At 50.6% G+C, this 25,550-nt stretch overlaps 6 protein-coding genes across 6 annotated transcripts; 4 read left to right on the forward strand and 2 right to left on the reverse strand.

Annotated features, from left to right (window-relative positions):
* Window positions 1-2,622: 2,622 nt before the first annotated feature.
* NECHADRAFT_75383 (uncharacterized protein) lies at window positions 2,623-5,400 on the forward strand (the record flags this gene model as incomplete). The annotated part of the gene is made up of 8 exons (XM_003053790.1): window positions 2,623-2,716; window positions 2,896-2,978; window positions 3,265-3,714; window positions 3,956-4,030; window positions 4,092-4,586; window positions 4,681-4,998; window positions 5,048-5,119; window positions 5,173-5,400. The coding sequence occupies 8 exons, from the start codon at window positions 2,623-2,625 to the stop codon at window positions 5,398-5,400; spliced, it is 1,815 nt and encodes a 604-aa protein (XP_003053836.1).
* An 859-nt stretch (window positions 5,401-6,259) lies between these two features.
* On the forward strand, window positions 6,260-8,227 carry NECHADRAFT_31699 (uncharacterized protein; the record flags this gene model as incomplete). Its single annotated transcript, XM_003053791.1, has 2 exons — window positions 6,260-6,553; window positions 6,614-8,227. The coding sequence occupies 2 exons, from the start codon at window positions 6,260-6,262 to the stop codon at window positions 8,225-8,227; spliced, it is 1,908 nt and encodes a 635-aa protein (XP_003053837.1).
* Window positions 8,228-14,327: 6,100 nt separating this feature from the next.
* NECHADRAFT_98974 (uncharacterized protein) lies at window positions 14,328-15,514 on the forward strand (the record flags this gene model as incomplete). The annotated part of the gene is made up of 5 exons (XM_003053792.1): window positions 14,328-14,622; window positions 14,676-15,091; window positions 15,150-15,224; window positions 15,273-15,344; window positions 15,453-15,514. 2 exons carry the CDS (start codon window positions 14,328-14,330, stop codon window positions 14,846-14,848), a joined length of 468 nt encoding a protein of 155 aa, XP_003053838.1. The 3' UTR covers window positions 14,849-15,091; window positions 15,150-15,224; window positions 15,273-15,344; window positions 15,453-15,514.
* Window positions 15,515-15,725: 211 nt separating this feature from the next.
* Window positions 15,726-17,160, forward strand: NECHADRAFT_75386 (uncharacterized protein; the record flags this gene model as incomplete). Its single annotated transcript, XM_003053793.1, has 2 exons — window positions 15,726-15,834; window positions 15,905-17,160. The coding sequence occupies 2 exons, from the start codon at window positions 15,726-15,728 to the stop codon at window positions 17,158-17,160; spliced, it is 1,365 nt and encodes a 454-aa protein (XP_003053839.1).
* Window positions 17,161-17,735: 575 nt separating this feature from the next.
* Window positions 17,736-19,505, reverse strand: NECHADRAFT_75387 (uncharacterized protein; the record flags this gene model as incomplete). Its single annotated transcript, XM_003054504.1, has 6 exons — window positions 17,736-17,873; window positions 17,923-18,409; window positions 18,459-18,584; window positions 18,638-19,002; window positions 19,048-19,244; window positions 19,427-19,505. The coding sequence occupies 6 exons, from the start codon at window positions 19,503-19,505 to the stop codon at window positions 17,736-17,738; spliced, it is 1,392 nt and encodes a 463-aa protein (XP_003054550.1).
* Window positions 19,506-20,250: 745 nt separating this feature from the next.
* On the reverse strand, window positions 20,251-21,726 carry NECHADRAFT_30942 (uncharacterized protein; the record flags this gene model as incomplete). The annotated part of the gene is made up of 2 exons (XM_003054505.1): window positions 20,251-20,800; window positions 20,837-21,726. 2 exons carry the CDS (start codon window positions 21,724-21,726, stop codon window positions 20,251-20,253), a joined length of 1,440 nt encoding a protein of 479 aa, XP_003054551.1.
* Window positions 21,727-25,550: the final 3,824 nt, after the last annotated feature.

Raw genomic sequence — 25,550 nt, forward strand, 5'->3', positions numbered from 1 at the left:
TCTGATGATAAACATTGTTCATCACCGTCCCAATAAATGTCTGGGAAAAAGCAAGAATTGTAAATGCCTCGTTCTTGGGAGGTCTGCGGGCCGAGTAAAAGAAAGAATTGAGACTGGGAAACTTCTGAGCCACTCGTGGACATGGCTATTTTATCAATGTGCTGAAATGCATTTACAAGGGGCCTGCATGCCTATCACTAGCCCTACCCCTCTGAAAGGTGACGGTTGCTGAGCGGTGAAGTCAGGGGCGGGACAGGATGACGGGAAACAATGGATGGGAAACCCCCTTTAACCCAGCATGCGATGGCGAGGTACAAAGACTCTGTGGTAGGGTTTAGTTGCCATACCGAGCCTATCCCACATAGAGATCAGTGGGAGGAAAAGAAGTAAAGAGAAGCGAATTCCGTTCTCGTTCTGGTTGAAATAAATCTCGGTCTAGCCCCGCCATGAAACCTTGGGGATGTCAGAACAAGTTCCAATATCCCCAGGTTTCACCAAACAAATCTCTGTACGGTCGTCGATGCTCATCCTGAGTGCAACCACGAATGGAGTCCCAGAGGTACGGGTGGGAGGTTGAACGTGACTTGGTGCAGAGACGAGATTGACGGGACCACGGTAGAACATCCCTCTTCTGCAGTCGCCTTGCGACCCAGAGCCATCTAGCAAATGGTTCGGCCCAGAACCGTCTGGTAAATGGTTCTGGATGGCGACTGGTAGCCTCCGATTCCACGGGCGAGGCCGAAGTTAGGCCTGCTAACTGGCTGGTAGAAGCCCAAGGTATGCCTTTTTGTTCCCAAGCCCATCTGTCCGCTTACCGCATGGTTTTTAACGAAGACTGGGCTGCACACAGCTGCGCCTCTTTCGGATGCCGACGTACCCATACATGGATTGCCTCGTAGAAAGGTAGTCTGGGTGTGGATATGTGTAAGTACTAGGCAAGCATCCCAAGAAAACAGCTGCCTCTCGACCGCCAATAGAGGTAAGCAAGCTAACTGTGCCCAAGTGTTGCTGTGGGAACGGAGGGATGAAGGTCAGTGTGGACCCATGTCCACGTTGTGGTGTTCCTCGATGCCCAAACTGTGATACCCAGCGCTTCAACACTCGTTAAATTGGCAACTGTGCCATCGGCTGCTGATTATGTCAGCAGCCCTGTTGAAATTACTGTTGAAATTACCGACCACTGCCACGAGACCACCGAGCCAACTACCTACCCTACAGTCAACCGACTCGACGCCCGGCCATGGGTCACGTGACTGATCACGTGACCGAGACGATCACCCAATCTATGCCACAAGGCAGGGCCCGGCGAGGCACATGTATCACTGGAGGAAATGCGCAAGGATTCACGTGACGGGTCTCGTCTGTGATAACTCAGGGATTTGAGTCACTTGATTGAGCCCAGCCGGCGAGGGTTTTCGAGCCAATTGAGGAGGTGGTTTGGATCCGACCGAGGTTTTCCTAGATAGGCACTTTTCCCGATGCGATAATGGCGCCTCACTGTTGAAATTACTGAGATTTGATTGAGATAGTATGATCCCTTATAGGGTAGCAACATACCAAGTTTTTCATTTTAGCCAGTGGGAGATACAGTAACACAACAGACTAACCATAGGCGGGCCACTTCCCTTTATGGGAAAGTGGTTAACACAGCGTTCGTTCTGGTTCTATTGGTTGAAACGCCTTAGGCGGAATGGCACAGCCAGCCAAGGCAGCTATGAAGACAAACAGCTGTTAAGCAATAGGGAAGTGTTTCTGCTTCCCACCATTGCCTATTTTCCAGCACTGCTGCACTCTGCCTTCATTTCACTTTGTTTTGTTTGGCTTCAAGCTGCCTGCGCTGCTGTCTCATAATAGGATATTCGCCGGCAATAGGAAACTTTATTCCCACCCTAAAGGTCTCCCGGATAGCAAGTCTTTTCTTCTGCTCAGGTTGGGGGTCTTAGTAGAAGATGCATAGCTATTGTGAGAAGCTCGAGATCAACACATTCGCTGTCTCTTCTTGTTTGGTACGTTTACCTGGCGAGGTCGATGTAACTCGGAGCAGGGGCAAGGGTTCGAAAATACCCAAGTACCCTAGCGGTGGACGAGAAACACCAAACCTGGCCCAACCATTGGCCTCTATCTGCGAGTCCGGTATTTTCTATCCCCCGCTGCATACCTAGCCTCCATACCAGTCGAGTACGTAGATCGGCTTAGCACCGAGTTACTGTACGTACTTCTTGTAGGTACACAAACCTTTGAAGAGCACGTTCCTGCCCCCCTCCTTCCAACATATAAAAGAGAAATGGCTATATTCAACCCTTACAACACTGCATCCACCCAAAACATATCCCCGGCCTTGGAAACTGAGCCCGCTGGCCTTTTAATATATATGTCTTATTCTCCATCGGTAATCGTCACTTTGCAATCACACCTAATGAGACATCCCTCCCTGTCTTGTCGACGGAGTGGCCGCCGTGGCGGGCCTCACATTTGCTGACGGGCACATGACAGCGCTTTCAGCCTCGTTTTCGATCCCTTTTACCATGCAGCTTAAATGTCCATGGACGCCTAACGGCTGCCTCGTTGCCAGTTGTCCACCTTCCTCCTCCTTTCGGCCCCGATCTCGTCTCCTTGGCTAACATGAGAAGGCGACCCAGCTGCGCCTCCAACGACTTCCCCCCTCCCTTTTCGGGAGCTCCCGCCCCGTCGCAAGGTAGTATGGGTCTGGATCTGTGTGAGTGTAATTACATGACATGCCCAACGCTGTGGGCACGATCCTTGTTGTGTATACATACTGACGGCTTCCCAGTGTTATTGTGGGCATGGAGGGATGAAGGTTTCTGTAGATCCATGCCCCAACTGCGGCATACCCAGATGCCCCAACTGCAACAGTCAACGACTCAACGTCCGCAGTGCCCAAGTCACTTCTTAGCAAGACATCCCGTCCGAGGACTGAGTCGGCTGGTCCTCAACGGATGCAAGTTGAGCTCGAAAAGGTCCGTCATCAAGTGTGTTTTTGTGTGCGAGGGGGTGATAAACAAAAGTTGGGTGGTCAAGGAAAAGTGATTCTGGGGATGTAAAATTTGGCGTTATACAATGGACCACTCTTGCTATTGCCTGAGCCCGAACTGTTTGTTGAGCCGATAGTGATGGTAAGCTTGGATGTTTATTGACAGAGATAGTCTAGGTCGCAAAACCGAAGGGTGAGCTATGCATCCAAACGCTGAAGGAGATCGGCGAAGAGAGAACAATGAAGCACAGAAACCACGAAACCCCCTCAAGCACCCTGCCTTCCGTGGCTATGTCGAACGGTTCGAGCGGTGGACAACTGCCACTCTTGAGTGGGTTGACTGGTCTGAACCAGACGAGTGGAGGAAGCGGCTCACCAGGACGGCTAAGATCTCTCCTGATATCGAAAATAAGGCACTGCTTGAAGTCCTAAGGGAAGGCGACATTGAGATCGATGATATTCCTTGCTTCATCCAACCTTCCAGGAGTTCGGCCCGCTGGGACCGTCGCGTGTCGCAAATCGAAAAGTTCTGCGCTGGCGGCGAATTCGTCCTTCAGAACACGATAGCGGGGGATCCAGAGAGATCCGAGGTGACCGGAACACAGGAGCCAGAAGCATGGGTTTCTGATCGAAACTGGGTTGACGAGGCTCTCGTTGGTCCCCGTCCCAACTACCCACGGATCCTCGACAACAAAAAACTCTTCCGGGTTCTGGAGAAGACGGTGCGAAAAAAAAAACAAAGCTTGTCTCGAAATTTTGTTTGCAACTAACTGTTTTATTGATATCAGCGCTTTCCTGAAGGTTCCCAAGGCGACGCTGTCGGACCCCCACGACGGATGTAGGCTTCATGACCCCGGTCTTCCTAAAGTTGCATGGTAGTAGGATGCTGACTATGATAGCTACATTAAGAACCCGAATGGAGCAAGTGTGGTTGCCCTGATAAAAACAACACCGGGTTCACAGGTTGAGGGCTTTCGCAATCTCTTTGCCGACTACGTCACCCCAACACCAGAACCCAAATTTAGACTACGAGAGTCTGTGAGTAGACATACATAATATCCACCTACCGCCTCATCTACTAACATCTTTCATTATACAGACTTGGTGGGGTGGTTGTTTCGTTATCTCCTTCAATATCCCTTACTATGGTATTAGCACTCGGGACCTCCAGGACTGTCGGACCATATCGAACGGCGGGAAGCGGCTCCGAAACCGTCACGATCTTGACTTCCTGCACCTTCATGATCATGAGCCATCTGAAGATGAGAGAGCTTCCTTCCACGATCATGCCATTTTACATGAAGCTGTTTATTCCCTCACAGTAACGGGCAAAAGCGACAAGTATTGGACCGCGGCGTGCTTGGACGACCATGCCTTCAACGAGGAGTCCAATTTGGAATCGGACGAAGAAACCGAGGTATTGGTTGGGAAATCAGATCCCATTATCTTCCAGGCAGAAGTCAAAAAGGCAGAAGTCGAACTCACTAAGTCTCCGAGAGCCTACGCGGTCGCAGCACTCAAGATTGCTCTGGACAAGATTGTTGAGCACCATGGGAACGTACAAGACTGGTTCAAAACCAGCTTCTATCTCCATGTAAGTTTATAATTTTGAGTATCTACAGAGATGGCTGTCGGATAAGTCCTACACGCTGCGGTTATTGGTTGACTAACATTGCTGGCCTTGATAGACCTCCGACGGAGAAGACGGCTCTCCAGGCAATATCTCAGCCAAGGAAATGGATACTTGGTTAGAAAAGTTCCCCAAAACTCTCAACTATGTGGTTCATTCGACCTCCAGCCTGGTCACACAGCTGGATCACTTTTTGGAGAAGGATGTTATTCTCGGCCCAGATGCACTGCCCCAAGGCGTCCTATGGCAAAGCCTGCAGCACGATGCGATTGCCTTGCGGTCTCTGCTTGGGGTCAAGCAGTGCAGAGACGATCTATGTGGCATTGAGGGTGAGCTCAAGCAACTGGAGATTGCGTACGAAGGAGTGAGGCGGAAGGTGAGTCACTCCGGTCTCATTGAAGGAGCTAAACTGACCCCCAGTGTAGAGGAAATATGACAACGAGGGCGAACAACAGATCTTAACGAAGCAGGTTCACCGAATTGCCATTGCTGCATTTGTAAGTTGGATCGTCTTCGTTGGGTAATAGAAGCCCCAGACTAAGCACTACAGGTCTTTGCGATACCAAACACAGTGGCCCAGCTCTACTCTGCCATGCCAGACATGGGTGGTTCGGCGTCCTGGCCCTCGTACGTGGCCATGGTTATGGTCTGCATTCTGATGGGCGCTGCTGTGGCCATGTACCTGTCCGGGGAGTACTGGCAGAAAGTGCGGCGATGGTTTGAGCGTGTGGTTACATTTCTATCGGAGACCTTCCGAGCCTTGCGGCGTCATGAGTGACTCTTATGAGCAACTCAAACTCCTCAGGTCACTCGGGCTATTAAGAGTCGTATCTTGTTTTATTGCTGGAGTTTACGAGTATCTTGGTGAACTGAAATTATACCCTGGGTGAAAGGCATGGGATTCATGGGTGCGTTTAGAGTGGGTAAACTGAATAGTGCATTGTTAGTCTATGTGATACCCAAACTTGATTGTCGATGAGAATGAATCCATATCAGATGGCCAACTTCACCCGTGACTACCCGCAGGAAAAGGCAGCCGCATTGCCAAGGACCGTTGAGACTCTATTGGGCCTGTCAGGGCTTCGGGCATCAAAATGAGGGGAAGGGGTGTAACAATTCCAAATCCTTGGGCCGTTGTCTTTTGACGTCAGGCAACTGCACCCGAAACTCCAGAACATGTGCTTGGAGATGGTCAGGTTCGAGATATGACACGTTGTCAACCCCAAGGCGGGATGACACAAGAGGAGGCCCAAGGGCTGCATGAAAGGGAAGGAGCATGATAATGAGGGAGTATTTCCTCACCGGGAAAATCGTGAACCAATCGCCGCGGTAGCCCTGCGAAAGCCTTCTCTTTACCGGCAAACCAATCGCGCAGCTGGACAACGCACCACGCATGGCAACCAACGAAAGGTATGTATATAAGTCTGGCCTAGCAAATCACTGAGCCTACTACCAGCATGAGGTCGAAGAATGACCCGAGAATTGGTGCCCGATCCTGCGCCGGCCTTCCTCTGCTCCGATTCAAATGCCCTCGACTTCTGGCTCAACCGGCTTGACCGTAACGAGGCAATCACACCTGCGCGCCGACTCACCCTCCCTTCTTCAGCCGTAAACCACCATCCAGAATTATCGTGGCTATGGCAGCGACTACTTGCTCCGTCAGCGGTCTCGAAGACCTACTTGGCAAGGCAGGCCTGCATACTCCTGTGCCCGAGTTCCCTGGCGCAGACATTGTGCACAACCCCCAGGATATCTTCCGAGTTTATCTCGCCGACACACTGCAGAGGCTGGTCGACTGCGACAGATTGGTCGCCTATGAAGCCATCCAGCCGTCCAATGTTACCGGGCAAGGGGACCTCGTGATCGTTTCCCCGAGGCTTAGACTCAAGGACGTCAAGCCCAAGGACCTAGTTCTAGATCTCGCCCACAGAGTAAGATCTTGACATCCACACCCCGAGATGCCATCATGTCTGACATTATTCCACGAATAGTTACCCAGGTCGCCGCCTTTCGCATGCCCCATCAAGGACGGCATCCACCTCCGCGTCTTCTCGTCGCCCAACACATTGTCCCGCCTTCTCCTGCCTTACATCCATGATAGGTGCGCCTCATATGGATATGACTCCTCTCTCGGTCTTGCCGATGCAGCTGCGCCTGATGGGTCGAAGAAGAAGGCCATCGTCGAGTTCTCGTCGCCCAATATGGAGAGCGAGTTCCTGGTGTCCCACCTGCGCAGCACATTGGTCGGTTCATACGTGGCCAACATACACACCAGTATGGGATGGGACGTTGTCAAGATGAACTATCTTGGAGACTGGGGTAAGCAGATTGGACTCCTTGCCGCAGGATGGCAGAGGTTTGGCTCTGAAGAAGAGTTTGCCAAGCAACCACTCCGTCACTTGCTGGAAGTCAACCACAAGATCAAGGAGCTTTTCAAGCCGGAGCATGACCAAGTCAAAGCAGCGAAGGGCGAGGGGAAGGATACCAACGAGATCGAGTCGCAGGGTCTACATGCTGAGAGGGATGTCTTCTTCAAGAAGATGGAGGACAAGGACCCCGATGCCATCGCACTCTGGCAACGGTTCCGTGATGCGACAGTGAAGGACTACACAGATTCCTATGCGCGACTCGGGGTCACATTTGACGAGTACTCGGGAGAGTCCCAGGTCAGCGCGGAGTCAATTGCCGAAGTTGAACAAGCTCTGAAGGAGAAGGGGGTATATGAAGAACACGACGGTTCCTGGATGATCGACTTTACCAAGCACGACGCGAAGGGACTTTCAACAGCCGTGGTGCGTTTTCGAAACGGGACAACTTCATACCTGTTGCGCGACCTTGCTACAGTCCTTGACAGGTACAAGGCACACAAGTTCGACAAGATGATCTACGTCGTCGCCATGGAACAGGAGATGCACTTCCATCGGGTTACAAAGTGTCTCGAGCTGATGGGAAGACAAGATCTCGCTGAGCGTATCCAGCATGTCGCAATTGCCAAAATCAATGGACTCCCGGATCGGTTCAAGGATGCCAAGTTGCTGAGCGACTACCTGGATTGCTGTCATACTGTGATGCAGACCAGCGTTGAAGAAGAGACGGAGGAACCCCTTTTTGTGGACAAGACTGACAAGTCGGTGGATCTTCTTGGACTATCCAGCCTTTTCATCCAGGATTTCACTCACAAGCGGGCGACGCCATACGCTGTGGACTCTAAGAAGATGGCATCACTCGTTAGCGAGTCCGGCGCAGCGATCCAGAACTGTTATGCCAGGTTGACCTCAAAGTTGAGTGAAGCGCCGGCCGAGGTCGACTATGCCACACTGGACTATGCTTCTCTAGAGGCAGAGGACTACGCTGAGCTGCTACGCATTATGGCACAGTATCCTGATACAGCGCAGGCGTCTTTCAAGACTCTTGAGCCGTCTCTCATCATCATCTACCTGCTACGACTTGTTGACCAAGTCATGATGACGCTCGACGACGACGATGAGCAGGATTGGACGGACAAGGATGAAATGAACAAGGCGAGGATGGCCTTGTATGAGAATGCCAGGCAGGTATTTGAGAATGCCTTCAGAGTGCTGGGCGTCTCTCCATATAGTCCTTGATGGTTTACCCTTCCCTTTTAGTTTTGCTTGTATGACATTATTGCACTCTTGACCGAGTCACTCACTTATTGTTATTGGTCTTCCTCAGTTACGGCAGCGGGATGTTCGGGGCGTTGTTGTTGTAACATTTCATATTCCATATATTTAGATTGCCTTCCCCCGTCCAATGATTCATGGCACTTCATCTGTTGATCACTCTCTGTTTGCAAAGTCCCAATATAGCTGCATTCTCCAGTATGGATCCCAACCCTTTCTTCCGTAACTTCGTAGAGCCCATATGTACCCAGCGTTGACTCGTAAGTAGGATGAGGAGCTAGGCCATTAACATCCCAATTGCGGTCAAATACCCAGGCTTCCGGGTTCTAGGCGCCCCTCGATGGGGAACCGTCGACTTGACTAGTAATGGATTCTTCGAAAATGAATCGAGTACCTTCATAGAATTCCTCAATTCGCGACAAAGTACGTCCCTAGTGGGGCGAACTTGGATTAGGCATCACTCCGTGGGCCCAATTCCATTTACTCTTTCTATTCGTCTCAGAAGAAACTTTGTTCAGGCTATCACGGCGTCATCTTCTCACAGTTATAAATCTTACTGGATAGTCATTGTATTTTTGAAGCTTGGGCACAATCTTCACTTGTGTCATAGGTAGGTATATTATTTTCGTTGGCTTGCACGGAAGCCATCCCCCTACCGTTTCCCTGAGTGCTTTGACGAATAAGATACCCTCACACTTTTGTGAACCTATTTTCCTCACTTGCCCGATCATGTTGTTTCGATCTATTTGGTCGATTCTATTAACTAGATCCATAGTTGTCACCCATTGGGTAGTAGCTTTGAACCGTTGTGTATTCACCATCATCCGCCAAGCACATCGTCTGTTTCTCCAACTAATCTACACTACCAGAAACTGTATTAGCGATTTGATATTGGAATCGTCGGGCAACGGGGGCCACGTACCCTCATGTCGTCGTACTCTGAGTTGCTGAGCGTCATAGTTAGACTGGTACTATTTGTATCCTCTAGCCGGAATGGTAGGTCAACCGTCATCAACCGTGTAAGAGACGTCCCTTGGTTGTCTTCTTGCTCATGGCTATGCCATTCGACCTCATGCTCCCCCTCAATGCTGAACCTTGCAACGTATGCGTGACGGGCGTTAACCCTCTGCGTTTCACAATTCGGGCAACGTGGGACGCCACATCTCGGACAAGGATCGACGCTGACTTTCATTCCGCCATGGCCGCAGTAACACTAGCAGTGGTCAGCTTGAATCTGTAGATGACTGGAAGGCAGCTAGTCTCTTGGAATTTTCCACCTGTTTGGCCCAACTTACGCAAATCCACACCCACACGACTCTTCGCCGTGGTGGTGGTAACTCGACAATTGGCGCTTGAAGGTGCCAGAGAGGCGCAGCTGAGCGCGGGGCAGTCCTCGTCAACTATACGGGCAATGAATGGGCAGTTGGGCTTGGGAAGAAAAGGCATACCTTGGATTTCTGTGAGGCAGTTTGCGGGCCTCAATCCTAGCCTGGCGGAAGGCCACCAGTCCAAAACCTGGAACCTGAGATTCGCCGGACGCCCTAGAAACCCAAGGCGACTGCAGAGGAATTCTCTACTAGGCGGTCAGATTATGCACATCGTCACGCCCAGCTGTCACTCTTACCTGTGCGACGTATCGTCTGAAAGAGAGCTATCCTGAACACTGGACATCTGTAAACGTTAAGGACTTTAAAAGTAATATGTCCATTGGTCTTTCAACGAAGAAATTCTTGTGGAAGAATTCGAATGCAAGCCCTACTACTTATCTTTTTTAACAGGCCACAAGCGCTAATATGGCTACCCCCCTGTCTTTCTGCATGGCAACTGCCATCTGGGCGACGATGTACAGTGACCGGCAATAAGTATAAACCTACGAATGTACTGCCTCGCTAATTTATCAGAATTCTATGTTATCAAGACAGCTTGATCCAATAAGAATAGCAAGAGAAATGAAATGGCGACCCGGTTAGGCCTAGATAGGTTTTAAACTATTTGCAGGAGGCAGGATCCGAGTGTGGGGCAGATCTGCCCACATGCAGATGGAATGTGTTCGCTGTTTGGCCAGAGTCTTATTGAGCATCGATGATGGACGAGGCTGTTGCACGACGGTATGTGAGGCGGCAGAGCCATTGGCATTCCGGTACCGTCCTGGACTATCATTCGCCCCCCAACGTGTCTTTACGGAGAAGATGTTCAGTGTTGGAGCTGACCGGTGTCTTGTGGCCGTCAAGAGACCAGAATAGACTATCGAGAGCCTCGGGAGCCGAAGATTATCGGGGAGGGCTGGTGAAAGGAGCATGTAAGAAGTGGAACCTGAGAGGTGTTATGTGGATTTGGAGGTCAGGAGCCGGTGCGTTCCACAGGTCGAGACAACGAACTATGGCTCTCCATACTTCTCTTCAAGCAACCACCACTGCGTATTAAGCTAATTATCAACGCAACACTGATGAGTCGGGAAAAGCCCATTGTGGTACAAAACTTTGTCACGAGAGGAACCTAGTAACTTGACTCTAGCTCTTGGGTGACATTTGCTAGTACTCACCGAAATGCAAGTCCACGCAATAAATTGATAGGTCGGCGTCGATCTCGTCTGCTAAGTCAACGACATGGTACGGTCCGATGATGCATGGGAACCCCTTCCGCGTCTTGGTCGGTAAACAATGGGTTGACTACTGCGTCCAAGGGGGCTAGCCGGGGACTTTATTCTCAGCGGTGAGGCAAAAAAGGGAAGCCTCCCCGTCATGCACCCTGGGTTGTTGGCTGGCGGTGAAGGCCACCGTGGCTGGTGCTCACCCAGAACTTCTGAAGGTCTTCTTGTTCACTCAGTATCTGTATAGTAGAATCGACCAACAAGCAGAGTGACATCTATTGAAACGCTGAGTATATAAAGCAGGCGAAGTGGTATATTTCCATCATCAACTACCTGGGAACAAATATGTTGTTCTAGGTTACCAATTGCGTCCGTTGAACCACACCGCAATACCTTGCAATATCTTCGTCACCCATGGCGTTCCGCTATTTTAATTATACCCTTAACACGCATTAGCTTATGTACACCCGCCCATGGGGGCCTTCAGAAATCATGTGCGAGCTATTATAATTGTGAGGTACTCATCGTCAAGCCCGAGTGGCCCGGTGAACCTGAACCCCACGACATGCCGTCTCAACGAAGGTATGTAGGTAACATAGCAAGCAGAGAAGAAAGACTCAGTGCCACCAAAGTTCTATAGAAGGAAACAATATGCGCCAAGGTGCAATGCCTTTTTCGCTGAGGCAGTTACTCCACCACATTCATCATGATAATGCCGTACATACCGACGAGAAGTCGTGTTCGGGCCTGCCCCGGTCTCTAGACAAGCCCCTTACATTCCCGGCGAGCGCCACCAAGTTAGTTAGCTTCATTCTCCCAGAAGATACAGGGGTATTTGATGAAATAAAATACAAGGGTAGAATTCCTGGTGTGCCCTTGCTGCTTACTGTAGGTACTTTAGGTATGAAGTAGGTATCGACTGATAAAATCCATCAGAACGGGATACTGCAGGACCCACCGTGGTTCACTCGGAATCCATCCAACAAGATCCATGCAGTCAACCGTTTTAGGACCCGCTAGGCTTTGTAGACTTGGTGAGTCGAGAACGCAAACATCTACCTGACCAGCATGACATCCAACTCACAGTAGACAGAAGTAGTGAAACGAAATGTGAGGCTGTGCTGACCAACAGGCTAATCCTTTTTAAATTGTTGCTGACGAAAAAGCAACCCTCTTCCGACGCTCAGGAAATGGCGTATGTCGATATCTCTGGAGAGTCGTTTGATAACTTCTCCCGTTTCACAAACGAAACGAGTCGGTGCGTCTGCTATGGTATAGACAGCAAGCCATGTGCTCCCTTGAGCTCCACGGGTTCCGGAGCTTCTTCTTGAGATGTAGTAATACATGCCAAACTGAAGATGCGCTCATCACATGAAGATGGTGAGAATATTTCTGTAGCCAAATCACAAAACGAGGGAGGGCACTGCAGATGCAGCACGGAGGGAGTGGCCAATCGGATGTTACAGAAAGAGGCTAGCAAGGGTATTGCACTCTTGCAACCCCCCTTGCTTCGTGGCCTCCTGGCCAGTGGATTAATTCGGTTGGCTGTTGAACTGTGATGTTTTCTTTGCGCCTTACAATACAGCCCCTGAAAGTTTGTTGGTGTGGTACCTCTCAGATTAGCACCACTAAAATTCATATTATCATAGAGTCTCAACTAAAACACAATAAATCTATCAAAAAATATATAGTAAGCTCGCACAAGGTATTTTCTATTTGTCCTATTTATGATTTTCTCGTTTTCTTCTCTAAATGCTGAGATGTTGATGGATTTTGCCAGGGGCCACTCCCTTGGACTACACCAACAAACTTACAGGGGTTGTATTGTATCTTTGCTCCAAAGACCGGGGGGGGATCACGAAACAGGAGGGGTTGCGAACCCCCGACTTAACTCAACACCACAGAGCAAAAGGAGATCTCTTTTCTCCAAGGTCCATAACGGTGTTTTTAACCTCATTGGGGTTATTTTTTCTTTCTAATTTTGAAGTCACCAAATAAAAATGGAAGGACCAAGCTTTGATGACCAGGCATTATGCTATATTCTTTTACGATGCGATTGTACGTGAAATCGTCTCATCGAACCACTCCTGTCCTTGAACTGGCCTAATCATCCTTTGCCAGGGTTAGGGACAAGGGTACCGACCTAAACAAATGCGGCTCTTTCAGGGGGAGAGAACAAACAGGAAGGTAAGCCTGGCGCCCTGATCTTTTCGCAACGGAACTGTCACGACAGTGGACTTTTAGGTCACCCCGCGCGCTCGCGTTTAATACGGTATGGACTTCTGGACGACCCAACGCAAATCACACAACCGTAACACCAACTGAAGCCTATACCCAAGATTCAATGACACAACAACTATGGTACGTAGGCAAAATGGATGTACCGGGATGAAACACCCACCCCACCAGTCCTAATAGTATTTCCTTAACAGATACCATGGCAGATCTTTGGTCTTATGATCCCATCAGCTGGCAAATACTGTACCTCCGTTTTACACCTTGCGTCACTATTACTGCTCTTGCAAAGATAATGTGTTGGTGTGACTGAGTTTGTTATAGCCTTATGCTCTCAGTACTTTATTTTTAATGCGAAACCTGGCGTTGGCTAGAGTATCTCACTGAGGAATAGATCTAATAAGCAAATGCCCCCATCGTGACCGCCGCTGAGGCATTTGCCAGTTGATGTGATGCTCATAGATTCTCTTAACACCAAAGTCGGTTCTGGTATGGGCTTGATATAGTTAGCAGAGAGTTCACGAATGCTCTCAACCTGAGACCGTGGCGCTGTTTTGATGAGTGCCACGCTTGACCAATCAAACTTTCTTTCTCACTACCGAATTGTCACCATACCATCAGCGCAATAGCAAAGGGGTACTTTGTAGGCACCCTGGCGGCTCGCGAATCGTCTCAAAAACGCTGTAAGTCGGTCAACTTCTGCTGCGTCACTTGTCGAGAGATTGAGGATTCTTAAGGCGTAGCCTGGTTACGAAGCTACCACACAGCAGCGGCTTCCAGGGGCCATGCAACAGCATTTACAGAGTAGAATAAACTCGAATCAAGCTTGAAGTATCTTCCTGGGCGCAATTGCAATTCACGAGCAAAGCCAACCGAAGCCAGCGCGTCCACTTTCTGGGTGCCAAACAAGATATACCCCCCACCAGGCCATCGGGCAGTCCAACAAGTCTTGACGATATCTTTGCATTCATGTTTTGTAATGAACGCTGTTTAATCCATGCTTCAAGTGAAGCATCCGCGGAGAAGTGGCAGTTCGGCCAGCGACGGGCTTATTAGACACTCGCAGAATCGGGCCCAACTTCCGAGGCTCTACTCCATCATCAATTCTCCCTCAACACATCGAGGGCTCATCCAATGTCAAAACTCTTCTTCCTTCCTGGCTTAATCTCTCGAGCACTAACATCTTGTCAGACGCCAATCCGCAATTCTTTTCGTGTAGCACCACCAAGGCTCTTCAGAATGGCTTCGGATGCCCCGCAGACCACCCCGCAGTGGTGGGAAGCTTTTCCCGAGGCAAAGGCTTCGTGCCCTCGAATTGAAGCTGCCGAAGTTGCAGGTCTCATTGAGAAGAACGCAGCTGCTGGGAAGGGGGCTACGAGAGACTTTTTGCTAGTTGATGTCAGGAGGACTGACTGGGAGGGCGGCACTGTTGCTACATCCATCAATTTCCCCGCCCATACATTCTACCAGACACGACCCGTCATCTATCGGCTTTGCAAGCAGGCGGGCATTCGAAGAATCATCTTCTATTGTGGTGAGTAGTCTCTATCTAGCGAGCTGAATCAATCCACCACTGACGACTTGAAGGGAGCTGCGGTAGCAGAGGCCCACGCTGTGCTGGGTGGATGCAGGACTACCTCGACGAAGTTGGCGAGACCGACATCAAAGCCGAGATCCTGATCGGAGGCATCAAGGGCTGGCAAAAGACGTACGGCGGCAAGCTCATGGACTATTACGACGAAGAGGTCTGGACCAAATAGGATCCGGCCGCAGATGTCAAGTCCTTTCTCTTGATGTCTAGCAAGACGTGACCTGACTTCCCCAAAAGAAATCATCCAAGATGGGGACTTTGATCTTCATTTTTCGACCTCAAAACGCCAAAAATAAGCATGACAATGATTTCCCATGGTGTCTTTCCCTCCACATGTCTCCATCGTGCGTGCGTGACGATTATCTGTTTTGTCGGTCGTCGCCGCCGATTCGTTCCAGTGCCTCGAGCATCACGACTGAGTTACCACGGATGACCTATCGCATTGATTAGTATCAATGGCCAGTAGAATGAAAGAATGGAGGGGAAACATACAACCATGCCGAGTCTGACCTTCTCTCCACCGTCCTTCTCTTCCACCGCCTCGTCCATGACAATGTTCAGGAAGACCTATTCCAATTAGCCAAGAGCTTTCGAACTTGTCGCAGATGCGCTTACATCGTAGCCACGGAGGACACCGATGACCTTACGGCTGCCGTTCAACTGCACAAACAGTCGCTTGTCGAGGTACTGCACGAAAAAGTTAGCCAAGATCAGGTCGCAAGGCAGCTGAAGCAGCAGGCAAGCGCCCAAGAGCAGCTTGATGCTATACAGCAGCGCAGAACTTATAAAACGCACCTTCTTCAGCTCGGGCTGTGCGGGCGCCATCTTGAGCAGTCAAGGTTGATTTTAACTTATTGATGCTGGTCTAGATGCGACGCGATCGCGGCTGGGAGAGCTCCTCCATTTCGCAGTTGGCGGGAAAAGCTGAGTCACGTGCCCAGCTGATAAGATTCTAAAATGCACGTCACTCTACTTCTGGCCCGCCTCAAAGCGCGTCGCAAACCTACAAAACTTCAAAAATCAACTTGCGCCAAACGGTCGCAATCATGAGTTCCTTTGCCGGAAAACGCAAGGCCAAGGTCATCAAGGTCGCCGACGAGGAAGACACGGCTGAGAGCGTGTCGGCTCCGAGCGGCGACACTGGCTCCAGCGATGGTGAGTACCAAGCTGCTTTCAATGCGCGACTGTTGCTGATGAGAACCAAGGCTGACCCTTGCGACTACAGAACCTTCCAAGCCCTTATTTGGCGCAAAAGCCGGCCGAAAACCATTCAGACAATCGGGGTTGAGAAAGAGCTTCAATCCTGCCGACGCCGAGAACCTTCGAGACGACAACAATGACGAGGATGATGGCCCGGTAGTGGTCCGACCAGCCATCAGCCGCTCAGGTTCGCTAAAGCAGAAAAAGAAGCCAAAGAAAGCTTCACGACTATCATTCGGCGGAGACGATGGAGTTGCGGGCGACGAGGACGCCACCGAGGTGTTCACGCCTAAGAAGGGACCCTTGGGACGCGCACTTGAGAATAGTGCCATCAAGAGGGGTCTAGGCACAAAGGGACTACCTATGCGGACACTCGGGGATGAGGACGATCGGCCAAGGTACAGCAAGGAATATCTCGAAGAACTACAGTCATCCACGCCGAACACGCCCCAGAACGTCTCTACGCTACCACCCGACGACACTGACATGATGGATCTTGATGCCTCCGAGCTCGAGGGCGCTGTCATAGTTGAATCTTCAGACTTTAACCAACCCCAAGCGACTACGATCCTATCCGAGGCTGAGATCCGAGAGAAGAAAGAACGACGAGCACGTTTGGCAAAGGAAAAGGACTTTTTATCTGTTGAAGATGACGAGGGTCCGTTTGGCAAAAAGAAGAAGGACGACACTCGCTTGATAGCAGAGGACGAAGACCTAGGCGAGGGTTTCGATAACTATGTCGAAGATGGGGGTCTGTCTTTGGGCAAGCGAGCTGAGAAAGAGAGGCGCAAACATGACCGACAGAAGATGGCCGAGCTCATCAACGCAGCCGAAGGACATACTTCAGACTCATCGTCTGATAGCGATGCAGAACGTCGAATCGCATATGAAGCTGCTCAGACACGTGCAGGAATGGACGGTCTAAAGAAGCCCCGGAAGGACCCTGGCCAGGAGATCCTCCAAGTACCACCCAAGATTGCACCTCTTCCCAGCCTAACAGAATGTCTTGCTCGTTTGCAGACAACACTGAAGGGCATGGAAGAGGAGATGAAGGGCAAACAGGCACGAGTGGAAAAACTCAAGAGAGAAAGAGAAGAGATTGTGAAAAGAGAAGGAGAAGTCCAAGCCTTGCTGGATGATACAGGTCGGAAATACCAGGAGGCGATGGGACAAGGAAAGGTGGCCGATGCCCCGGCGAATGCACCAGCAGAGTTGGCGGGAGCGAGGGGCCTGGAAACTCTGGGGACACCATCACGGAAGCCCGAAGAGGAGGAGGGTTGACAGCCCTGAGGATGAATTTTGCTTCACTTCCTCAGCTTGAGAGCACGTTCCTTGTGAGCTGCTTGGTAGCAAAGCCTAGTGCTGAGCATTTGATCAAGCGAGCGAACACTTGCGACAACGGTGACTTGGAAGGACAAAGACTGGGAAGAGAATACAAGGCAAATGGCGGAGAACCAGCTCGGAGATCCAAGGCCTTTTCGGCCTTCACAGTTTCTGGCCTATTCTCAGTTCACTGTTGAGAAAAGGGGGCCTCCTGAGAGGGAACCTGTTCAGAGGCATCCTACCCGAACCGCAAGCCTCATGGCCATGCTCAAAGGGGTTCGGGTTGTTATTCAGATCCCAGTTGTCAACCTCGGAGTTCCAACACCTAGGAGACACGCCGCAAGGCTTAATTGGTACTACCTGCGGTGGCTGGTTTACGGCGATATCACTTCATTGCCTTCCAGGAGGTCTACCCATCATAAACGCAATTGCCTCGAGGCAAATAATACCCATTGCACTTTTATTCCCAAAGACCCTATTACGATTCAATGGTGACAATTTTGAACAACTATGTACAGAGAGAGGCATCGCTATCACTTCGTTCCCTCAATGTCTGGATCATTTCTTCGAGTGATCCTGACCCAAAAGTCGGACGCAAAGAGGAAAACTGAAGCCTGAATACTGATGGGCTTTTCAGGGTTCATAATAGCAAAATCGTATCGCTTGATCAACTGTGGCAGGTCAGCACGCCTTTCACCTAATAGCAGATGTATCTCATACCTCAAAAACAGCCTTATGGATCTCCATCAAAGCAATCGGCTTTCCAAGACACACGTACTTGCCGTGGCCAAAATGCGTGTCCCAGGCCGCTATCATCCTCTTTAACTCGCTCTCATCGGCAAGCAGCCATCGTTCAGGGCGAAACATGTCGGCATCATCCCCCCATACAAGTCGAGACCGTCCTACAGCGTGAAAGCCCTGTCCAACCTGCGTGCCGCCTGGAACAAAGAAGCCGTTGATGGTATCGCCTTCAGGAGGTACTTGCTTGAAGCCCAAACCAGCGAGCGGAGGCCACATGCGGAGACCTTCGCGCACGACGGCTTGTAGATATGGTAGTGTCTGAATCTGAGCCCAGGAGATGGGCGTGTTCACTGAGGAGACGTGTTGGCGGATTTCGGCGAGGAGTGAGGCGTGGGCAGGTGGGTTGGTGATGATTGAGAGGATGATCATGCGCAGAGCATGAGCGGACGAGTTGGAACCGGCGATGCTATATGTATGAGTTTCCCTTGAAGTTGACAATATGGTTGCGCACGTACATGGATATAAAGACTTGCTGGATTAGCTCCTCCTCATTCATGCCATTGTTGATGTGAGCTTGCATCATGTCCTTGTCCGGCGTAGCACCTTCAGCCAGCCGTCCCCGGACAAACTGTGTAGCAAATCTTGAAGACACCCGTTAGAGCAAATTAAAGACTCGATTGTATTTGCAACTTACCCCATCAAGCGTCCAAAGCCTACCTGGTCCCCTTCCCGCGGGAGTAACAGCTTCAGGGGCCATCGATGAACAATCTTTGTCAGCCAGGGATACACAGAGACCACGTCCATAGCTGACAGTGAACTGGCGTTGATCTCGTTGTAATGGTACAGGTCCTCATCTTGGGTGAGATATCCAAATGGCTCTCCGAACGAGACGTCACCGATAGCATCAAGGGCAAAGAACTGTGTCTTTTCGGCCAAGTCGACAGGCCGAGTTTCATCAGGCGCTGATGCGTACTTGCGATCGATGAGGGCTATGAAGTTGAGGAGTTGGCGATCAAGGCCTGCCTCAAAGCCAAAGCCCTCATTCTCCTTTCCAGAGTACTAGAGGTCGTTAGGATTATTCACAATATGGTGTTGGTGACATACTCCTGGTGTCATCTTGGCCTTCATAGCTTTGTGCTTGACTTCGTTCCTCTCAGAGACAACATTGTCAACCTCTGGGACTATCCTGCCGCTCATATAAAAGTCGCCCTTGGTATAGGTGCTGCGCACCGCTGACATATTGCGAAGCACGTCGGGATCTGTTGAAAGCAGCTCATTGGGGCCAATGCGAACAAGAGGGCCTGAGATAGTCAGGATGATGTATTATCAGTGGGAACGAGATGCATACCGAACTGGTCAGCGGCCTGTTTGAGATGCTCATGGTAGTGACCGCTGAGAGCTCCCCTAAGTTGCCACCATGTTGACCAACCTGCGCCCCTCGGACCAGGGATATGGCGCAGACGATGCCATCGTCGAAACTGACGAGTACCAAGACCAGCAATCACCACTGAGACGGCCACGAGACAAAGTCTCGTCAACGAAAGATCCGCCAGCAGCCCCATGGTCAAACGCCCAGAAACATCAAAGCCAAAGCTTGTCCCATCTTGCAGAAACAGAATTGAGTTTTGTCGAGAGAGAGAAAGCACATGCCTGTGATGAGTGGGGGTTCAATGTGACGACAGACAAGACCAACAGACCGGGGGGCTTGACCAGCCGTCCCCGGGCGGGTCATGAGCTTTTGCTGAAGAGAAAAGAGATGAGTTAAATGGACCGGGTGTTCGGTAGTGGGGATCCAAGTTTATTCTCTTTGCATTCGGAGATTTCCCCGCGTGCCTAGGCTAAATGGAGTCGTTGGATCAGATGAACACTTGAGCATTCCAGAAGACCTGTCTTATTCTAAAGAGAAAAGAGATTCTTCGGTCAGTTTCTTCAAAGCTGGCCACAAAATACCAAGTGGTGAATGGCGCAGTCTGGACTCTGGCTAATGCATATCCTCCCACCCTTTCAGACAAGCAGGAGGCGGCTGACGGAACCTCCAGCCTGATCAACTAGTGGCGCTTCACTTTGGCTGGAGCCTTGTTTTTGTGCCTTTGGAAATTGACATTGGATTAAGGGAATAAATTGTTTGCTATGGTGAATTGTCGTTCCCTCTTTCATCCAGTCGTGTAGTCATGGTAGCACACTAGCACTAAAGTTGGGATGAAAGGCCAAAACAATATAATTCCTGTTTGCTTATAATCTAATCCAGTCATAACCCATTCATTATCAGCCGTAGCATGCTCTATGCTTCTCTATCGTCAAACACCGCTATGAATCCTTCTTACCCTGAGCACTGCCATAAAGCAGCCCCGTGGTGACGTTACCAAACATCCATGCCAACCAGTCAATGCCCAAGTTCACTCGCCCGTACCATGGCGCCTCGCCCGTCACCTTGGGCATCCTGTCCGCCGCCTTGGTGAAGTAGTTGCTCGTCGCGCTGACGAGCAGGTTCTTCGGCTTGCCCTCTCGGTCCTCCATCACGGGCATCACGCTCGTCGAGCCCGTCTTCTCCATCTGCTTGATGACACGAGTCACGATTTTAGTCATCAGGTCTGCACCGGGAGTCCAGGATGTTGTCACGTAGCCCATCACGAACGCCATGTTGGGGAGAGACTCGATCATGCAGCCCCGCCACGCGTACTGTGACCCAGGGTTGATGGGTTGACCGTCCACCAGGGGCTTCACGCCGCTAAAAAGCTGAAAGTAAAGTCCTGTCGCAGTGATGATGATGTCGGCTTCCAGCTTCTGACCAGACTTGAGCAGAATGCCATCCTTAGTCACCGTCTCGATCACATCAGTCACGACCTGGCAGTTGTCCCTGTGGAAGGCCTTGAAGAAGTCTCCCTCCGGACACATGCAGAGTCGTTGCTGAAACGGATTGTAGCTGGGATTGAAGTGGACGTCAACGTCGACACTCTTGGGCAGAGCCTCCCTCATCGAGTCCATGACGACCTTTCGCGCCTTGTCTGGGAAGTTGAGCATCACCTGGGTGATGAAGAGCTCCCAAACCACATCTTTCCAGTAGATGAACCAGTACGCCAGCACTGAAGGGAAATAGCGTCTCAGGAAGTTGTCGGCGCCTGAGGTGGTGGTCCGGGATACGACAAAGGATGGACTGCGCTGGAGCATGGTGACCATGCTCGCCTTCTCAGCGAGCGAAGGGACAATTGTGATGGCGGTTGCCCCTGATCCAATAACTACAACACGCTTGTTGGAATAGTCGAGATCCTCAGGCCACCATTGGGGGTGTACAACCTGTCCACCAAAGTCCTCGATGCCAGGGATCGTAGCCTCCATTGCCTTGTCATACGAGTAGTATCCCACGCAGCTGATGACAAAGTTGGCAGAAAACACCTTGCGCTCGCCCTCAACATCAACCTCGACCCTCCACTGTTGCTCATCTGTCCTCCACTCACACCCCACCATCTTGTGACGGAAGCGAATCTTGTCCCTCAGGCCAGCAGCATCGACAGCCTCCTCCAGATATTCAACAATCTCTCCGGCCTGAGCCATCTTGTGCCTGTGCTTCCATTGATGCCATGAGAATCCGAACGAGGTCATGAACGAGTCGGATCGGAACCCGGGGTAGCGGAAGAAGCGCCATGTGCCGCCGACGGCCTCCTGAGCCTCGAGGATGGTGAAGGAGCGGTGGGGAAGCTGCTGGCGGAGGACGCGACCGGTGTTGATGCCCGAGAGGCCGGCGCCCAGAACTAGGATATCGTGGTGCTCAATTGGGTCGGCCATGGCGGGTGGTGATGTTGGTTTGACGGTTGATGAAAAGACGTTGAGGCTCCAATTTTGGTGTTGGGGATGGACCCTGGATTTTCAGCTGCGACTTTTTCTGGTTCCTGGCGGACCCACATTTCCTTATCAGGTCATGTTCCTCAGGCAGGCCTTCGATATATTCTTGTATAATAACCTGAGATGAGATACATGTTGCCTATCGCTAATCCGGTATATCAATTGGCATGTTGAGTTCTGTTAATGTTACAACTCGCTTCGATGGAATGAGATTCAGGCAAAACAGCAGACTTTCACATGGCCCACCGCCTGGTTGGAGCACTTCCGGAGACAAGGGTTAGCGAGGACAGAAATCTTGGCAGGGCAGCTCATCAGTGGCCCTTGATGGTCTTGGAAGCTCATAAAACGAAAGATTCGAAGCCTAGAAGAAAACATCTATCAGTATTCATCTACACCTCAAAGCCTACCCGATCGGGATTGACTTTCACGGGCCGATCCGGGCCCTAAACCTGTCATTGGTGGGCCCAAGCTCATGGTGAGGGTGTCGTCGATCATACTCCACTTAGAGATTGATTAAAGATCTGACAAGCCTACTAAACAGGCAGGTTAGCAGGCTCAGCCAAGGGGTATAGCATGCTTACTTACTCTTGGATTGCCATGGGTTCAATCTCTTTACCACTAGGTGCGACCTTGTACAGATTAAAATCCGCCGACCAAAAAGACAGAATCTTGATTGCTCACGGATGCGGTACCCGGCCCCTTGGAAACTGAAGGTTTGTCTACAGCTCACAAATCGACAAAGGAAATCAACGGTAAGCAATTACGGCACACAGAAGAAGGTAGTATTGAAACCTGTATGGATGTGAATTGAGAAGAAAAAATTAGAAACAAATACCTATCCCTTGCTTCAAGAAGCTCTAATAGAGGGCCGTCCTAAACCGAAACATGGCCAAGTTCGAGTTCATGAAAGAAAGTGATGAGGTCTTGTGCTATGTTGATCTCTTTAATCAGCCCTGAGCATTCGTCAAGAATGATGAAATCGATTCCCTTGAAGCTGACCTTGGAGTTTGGCTTCAGAGGCCTACAAATGACAGTTGGTCAGCGAAAGATCAACATAAGGCAGCAATTGCCAAGGCTCTTACGTCTTGATCCTCATATTTTCACCAGTTGTGCCATTCATCTTTCATTGAATGGAAATCTTGTTCTGGTCGCTGATGAACTGGAGCAGCTCAACTTTGTACTCCTTCCAGCCTTCTCTGCACCGCTTCACAAAGGCCACCATTGCATTTTTGCCCTCGATCCTTAACGGCTCACTGCCTTTTCCGGTAGGCATGCGATCGGAAACGAGGAAAACATTGGGATCAAATGTCTTGTCGGCGAGTGAGTAGTCACCGTGCCAGACGCCGAAGAAGTTCTCGGTGATTTGCTTTGCGTGCTCCTGGTCGAGCATCTCAGTGCCACAAGGTGATTCAGGAGCTGCTGCTGCTGACATGGTAGATCTCATAAGACAAAAAGATGTGAGGAAGATTGAAGGTTTCATCTTTGTCAAACGGACGTCTTGCGGCTAGTATAGGTGGCGAAACGATACCGTGATAACCGAGGTAATGTCACTCCGAGTACTTCATCTTGACTACCCATCTCCTATACAAAAGTCCTTCCTTCACGGATCCTCCGCAGGATCTTCATCACATCACTCCCAAGTTGGAAAAAATCGAAGCCGACGTGGACGACTTCCCGATCACCTCGCAATCACACGAAACCCCTCGATCGACCCAGTGGGCCGTTTGTACGACAGGGGGCCTTGCCTCCCTGCCTCCTCACTCGGGCCAGGCGGGTTACCACCTAAACTGGGTCCAGTATTTGGCAGGGTCAGGGGCCCATGCCAGACCGTGTTGGCGATCCTGCACCTGCTATGCCCCTTTTGGTCGTTTAGACGCTCGATGTCTTGATCCCCTTTGAATTTGGCAGGATCCGAGTGCCGGCTTGGCTTGATAGGAAGATGATCATGGGCTGTTGAGAGACGGGGAGGGTGAGCTGTTCGTATCGAGTCTGCACATAGAAAAGGTAAGCATAGATTCAGAGTTTGCTAACGTTCTCGAGTCTATTTTCTGTCAGGTTGCACAAGAGCCTCCCGAGCATGCAGTCAACGGTCATGTTGAAAGTTAATATGCTATAAGGTTGCCTGTCTTCGAATATAACTCATATATCAAACAAGCGAATATAGGTCTCTGCAATTCTCCAACATTGAGATGTGATACTATTCTTGATGCTATTCACAGCCTCAACTCGGGCTATCACATCGGCCAACTCTTTGAGGTAACTGGTTTGCGAAGCCATAAATGTCGGTGATGATATCCTTTTGCAAAGTTCTTTGAAGTATTCAATCATCACAAATCTCGCCGATGACGACATGCAGTCTCACTCACGTCAGCCGGCGAGGCTTAGAGGCTATATATGGGCTTCACGCCGTGGCCATGAATCCTTTGCCGTGAAACACCTACTCCAACCTTCCAGACTCTTCCTATATAGTCTAAATCTCCGACGGAGAGTTGCAGAAAGAGAAACTGACTACCGGTCTGTCATATGTCAGCACTCTACAATGCCGCCTCGTGGGCTGACAGGGACTCCTTAATATCACGATGGGAATCCTACTGATAGGGCAGCATTGGCCACGCGAGACAGGAATAGGATTTGATGTTTTGTTGTTGGTAGACAAAAGTCCTTTTTCGTGCAGACGGACAAGGGGTGCCCGGAGCCTCGGGGGAACTGTCTCTCGGGGAGGCTGCATTTCGGGCTCATAGCCGATGAACCGCCCAGGTCCGGAGGTGAGAGAGACTGGGCGTCCATCTTGCCCCATGGGGGTTTGACGCCGGCACCCCTGAGGGGCGGGATGTATAGATGAGCGGCATGTGTTGTCAAAAATGAGTGGAGAGGGGGTCTTGGTTTTGGTGGTTGTTTCGAGTGTATTCTATGAGACTCCATGTCTTTTCTGCACCACGGTCTTCCGCTCGATACACTATAGGCTGACATTAACATTTGGTAGTTTGCGTTCTTAATTTCTGCGTGGTGTTGTCATTTGTGCTCAGCAAGATTCAAGTAAACAATTCATTCACACCTATGTCGCGTTATCCTAGCCATGCTGTTGAAAGTTTGACCATATCTCAGCCCCTTACCCGGTCGCTGGAAACTCTGAAAGGTCCCGGAGTGCAGCTGGCAGGGGTGATATGTATGGATTCAGCCATGATTCCGCCTCTGGTGGCTATATCCGCGTATATCCTGATGTCAGGTCAGGGTGTTGTACCCGATCACCAACTTTGGAGCAGATGTGGCAGGGCCGTGGACCAGTTGCGTCCGTGTCAGGGCCTGCCTATTGGCCAGGCCAAGACAGGCAGAATTGGATCAATGGCTATTTGCTGTTTATTCGGAATGTTTCTTACCACGCCCCCTTGCAACTGTGGGTTAGCGATTCATGGAGACACGAAACTGGGCGGATTCCTGAGTCGACAGAAACAACATGAAGTGATGGCAATGCTTTTGACGTAAAGCTAGCGCCGGAGGTTGCTCCTTTACAAGTAAACGGCCGTTCCGCTCCACCAGATGCGAGGAAAGGACTTTTGATACGGCAAGACTGGGATTGGGTAGAGTGCGAATTCCCATCTTGTCACGACAAACGGACGGCCAAGAAAAGCGGAAAGGGTCCGTATGTAGGTGCGGTGGATAGAGTATGTTGCATTAGTTAGTGTAATGTACGGGTTAGGCAGTGGACAGGGGTGTATAAGGCTGGCCAGGGTGCGTGGCCAGACAGCCCAGCCCTACCGGTAGTAAAG

Source organism: Fusarium vanettenii (genome assembly GCF_000151355.1).
Source record: "Fusarium vanettenii 77-13-4 chromosome 1 genomic scaffold NECHAsca_1_chr1_3_0, whole genome shotgun sequence".
Taxonomy (NCBI): domain Eukaryota; kingdom Fungi; phylum Ascomycota; class Sordariomycetes; order Hypocreales; family Nectriaceae; genus Fusarium; species Fusarium vanettenii.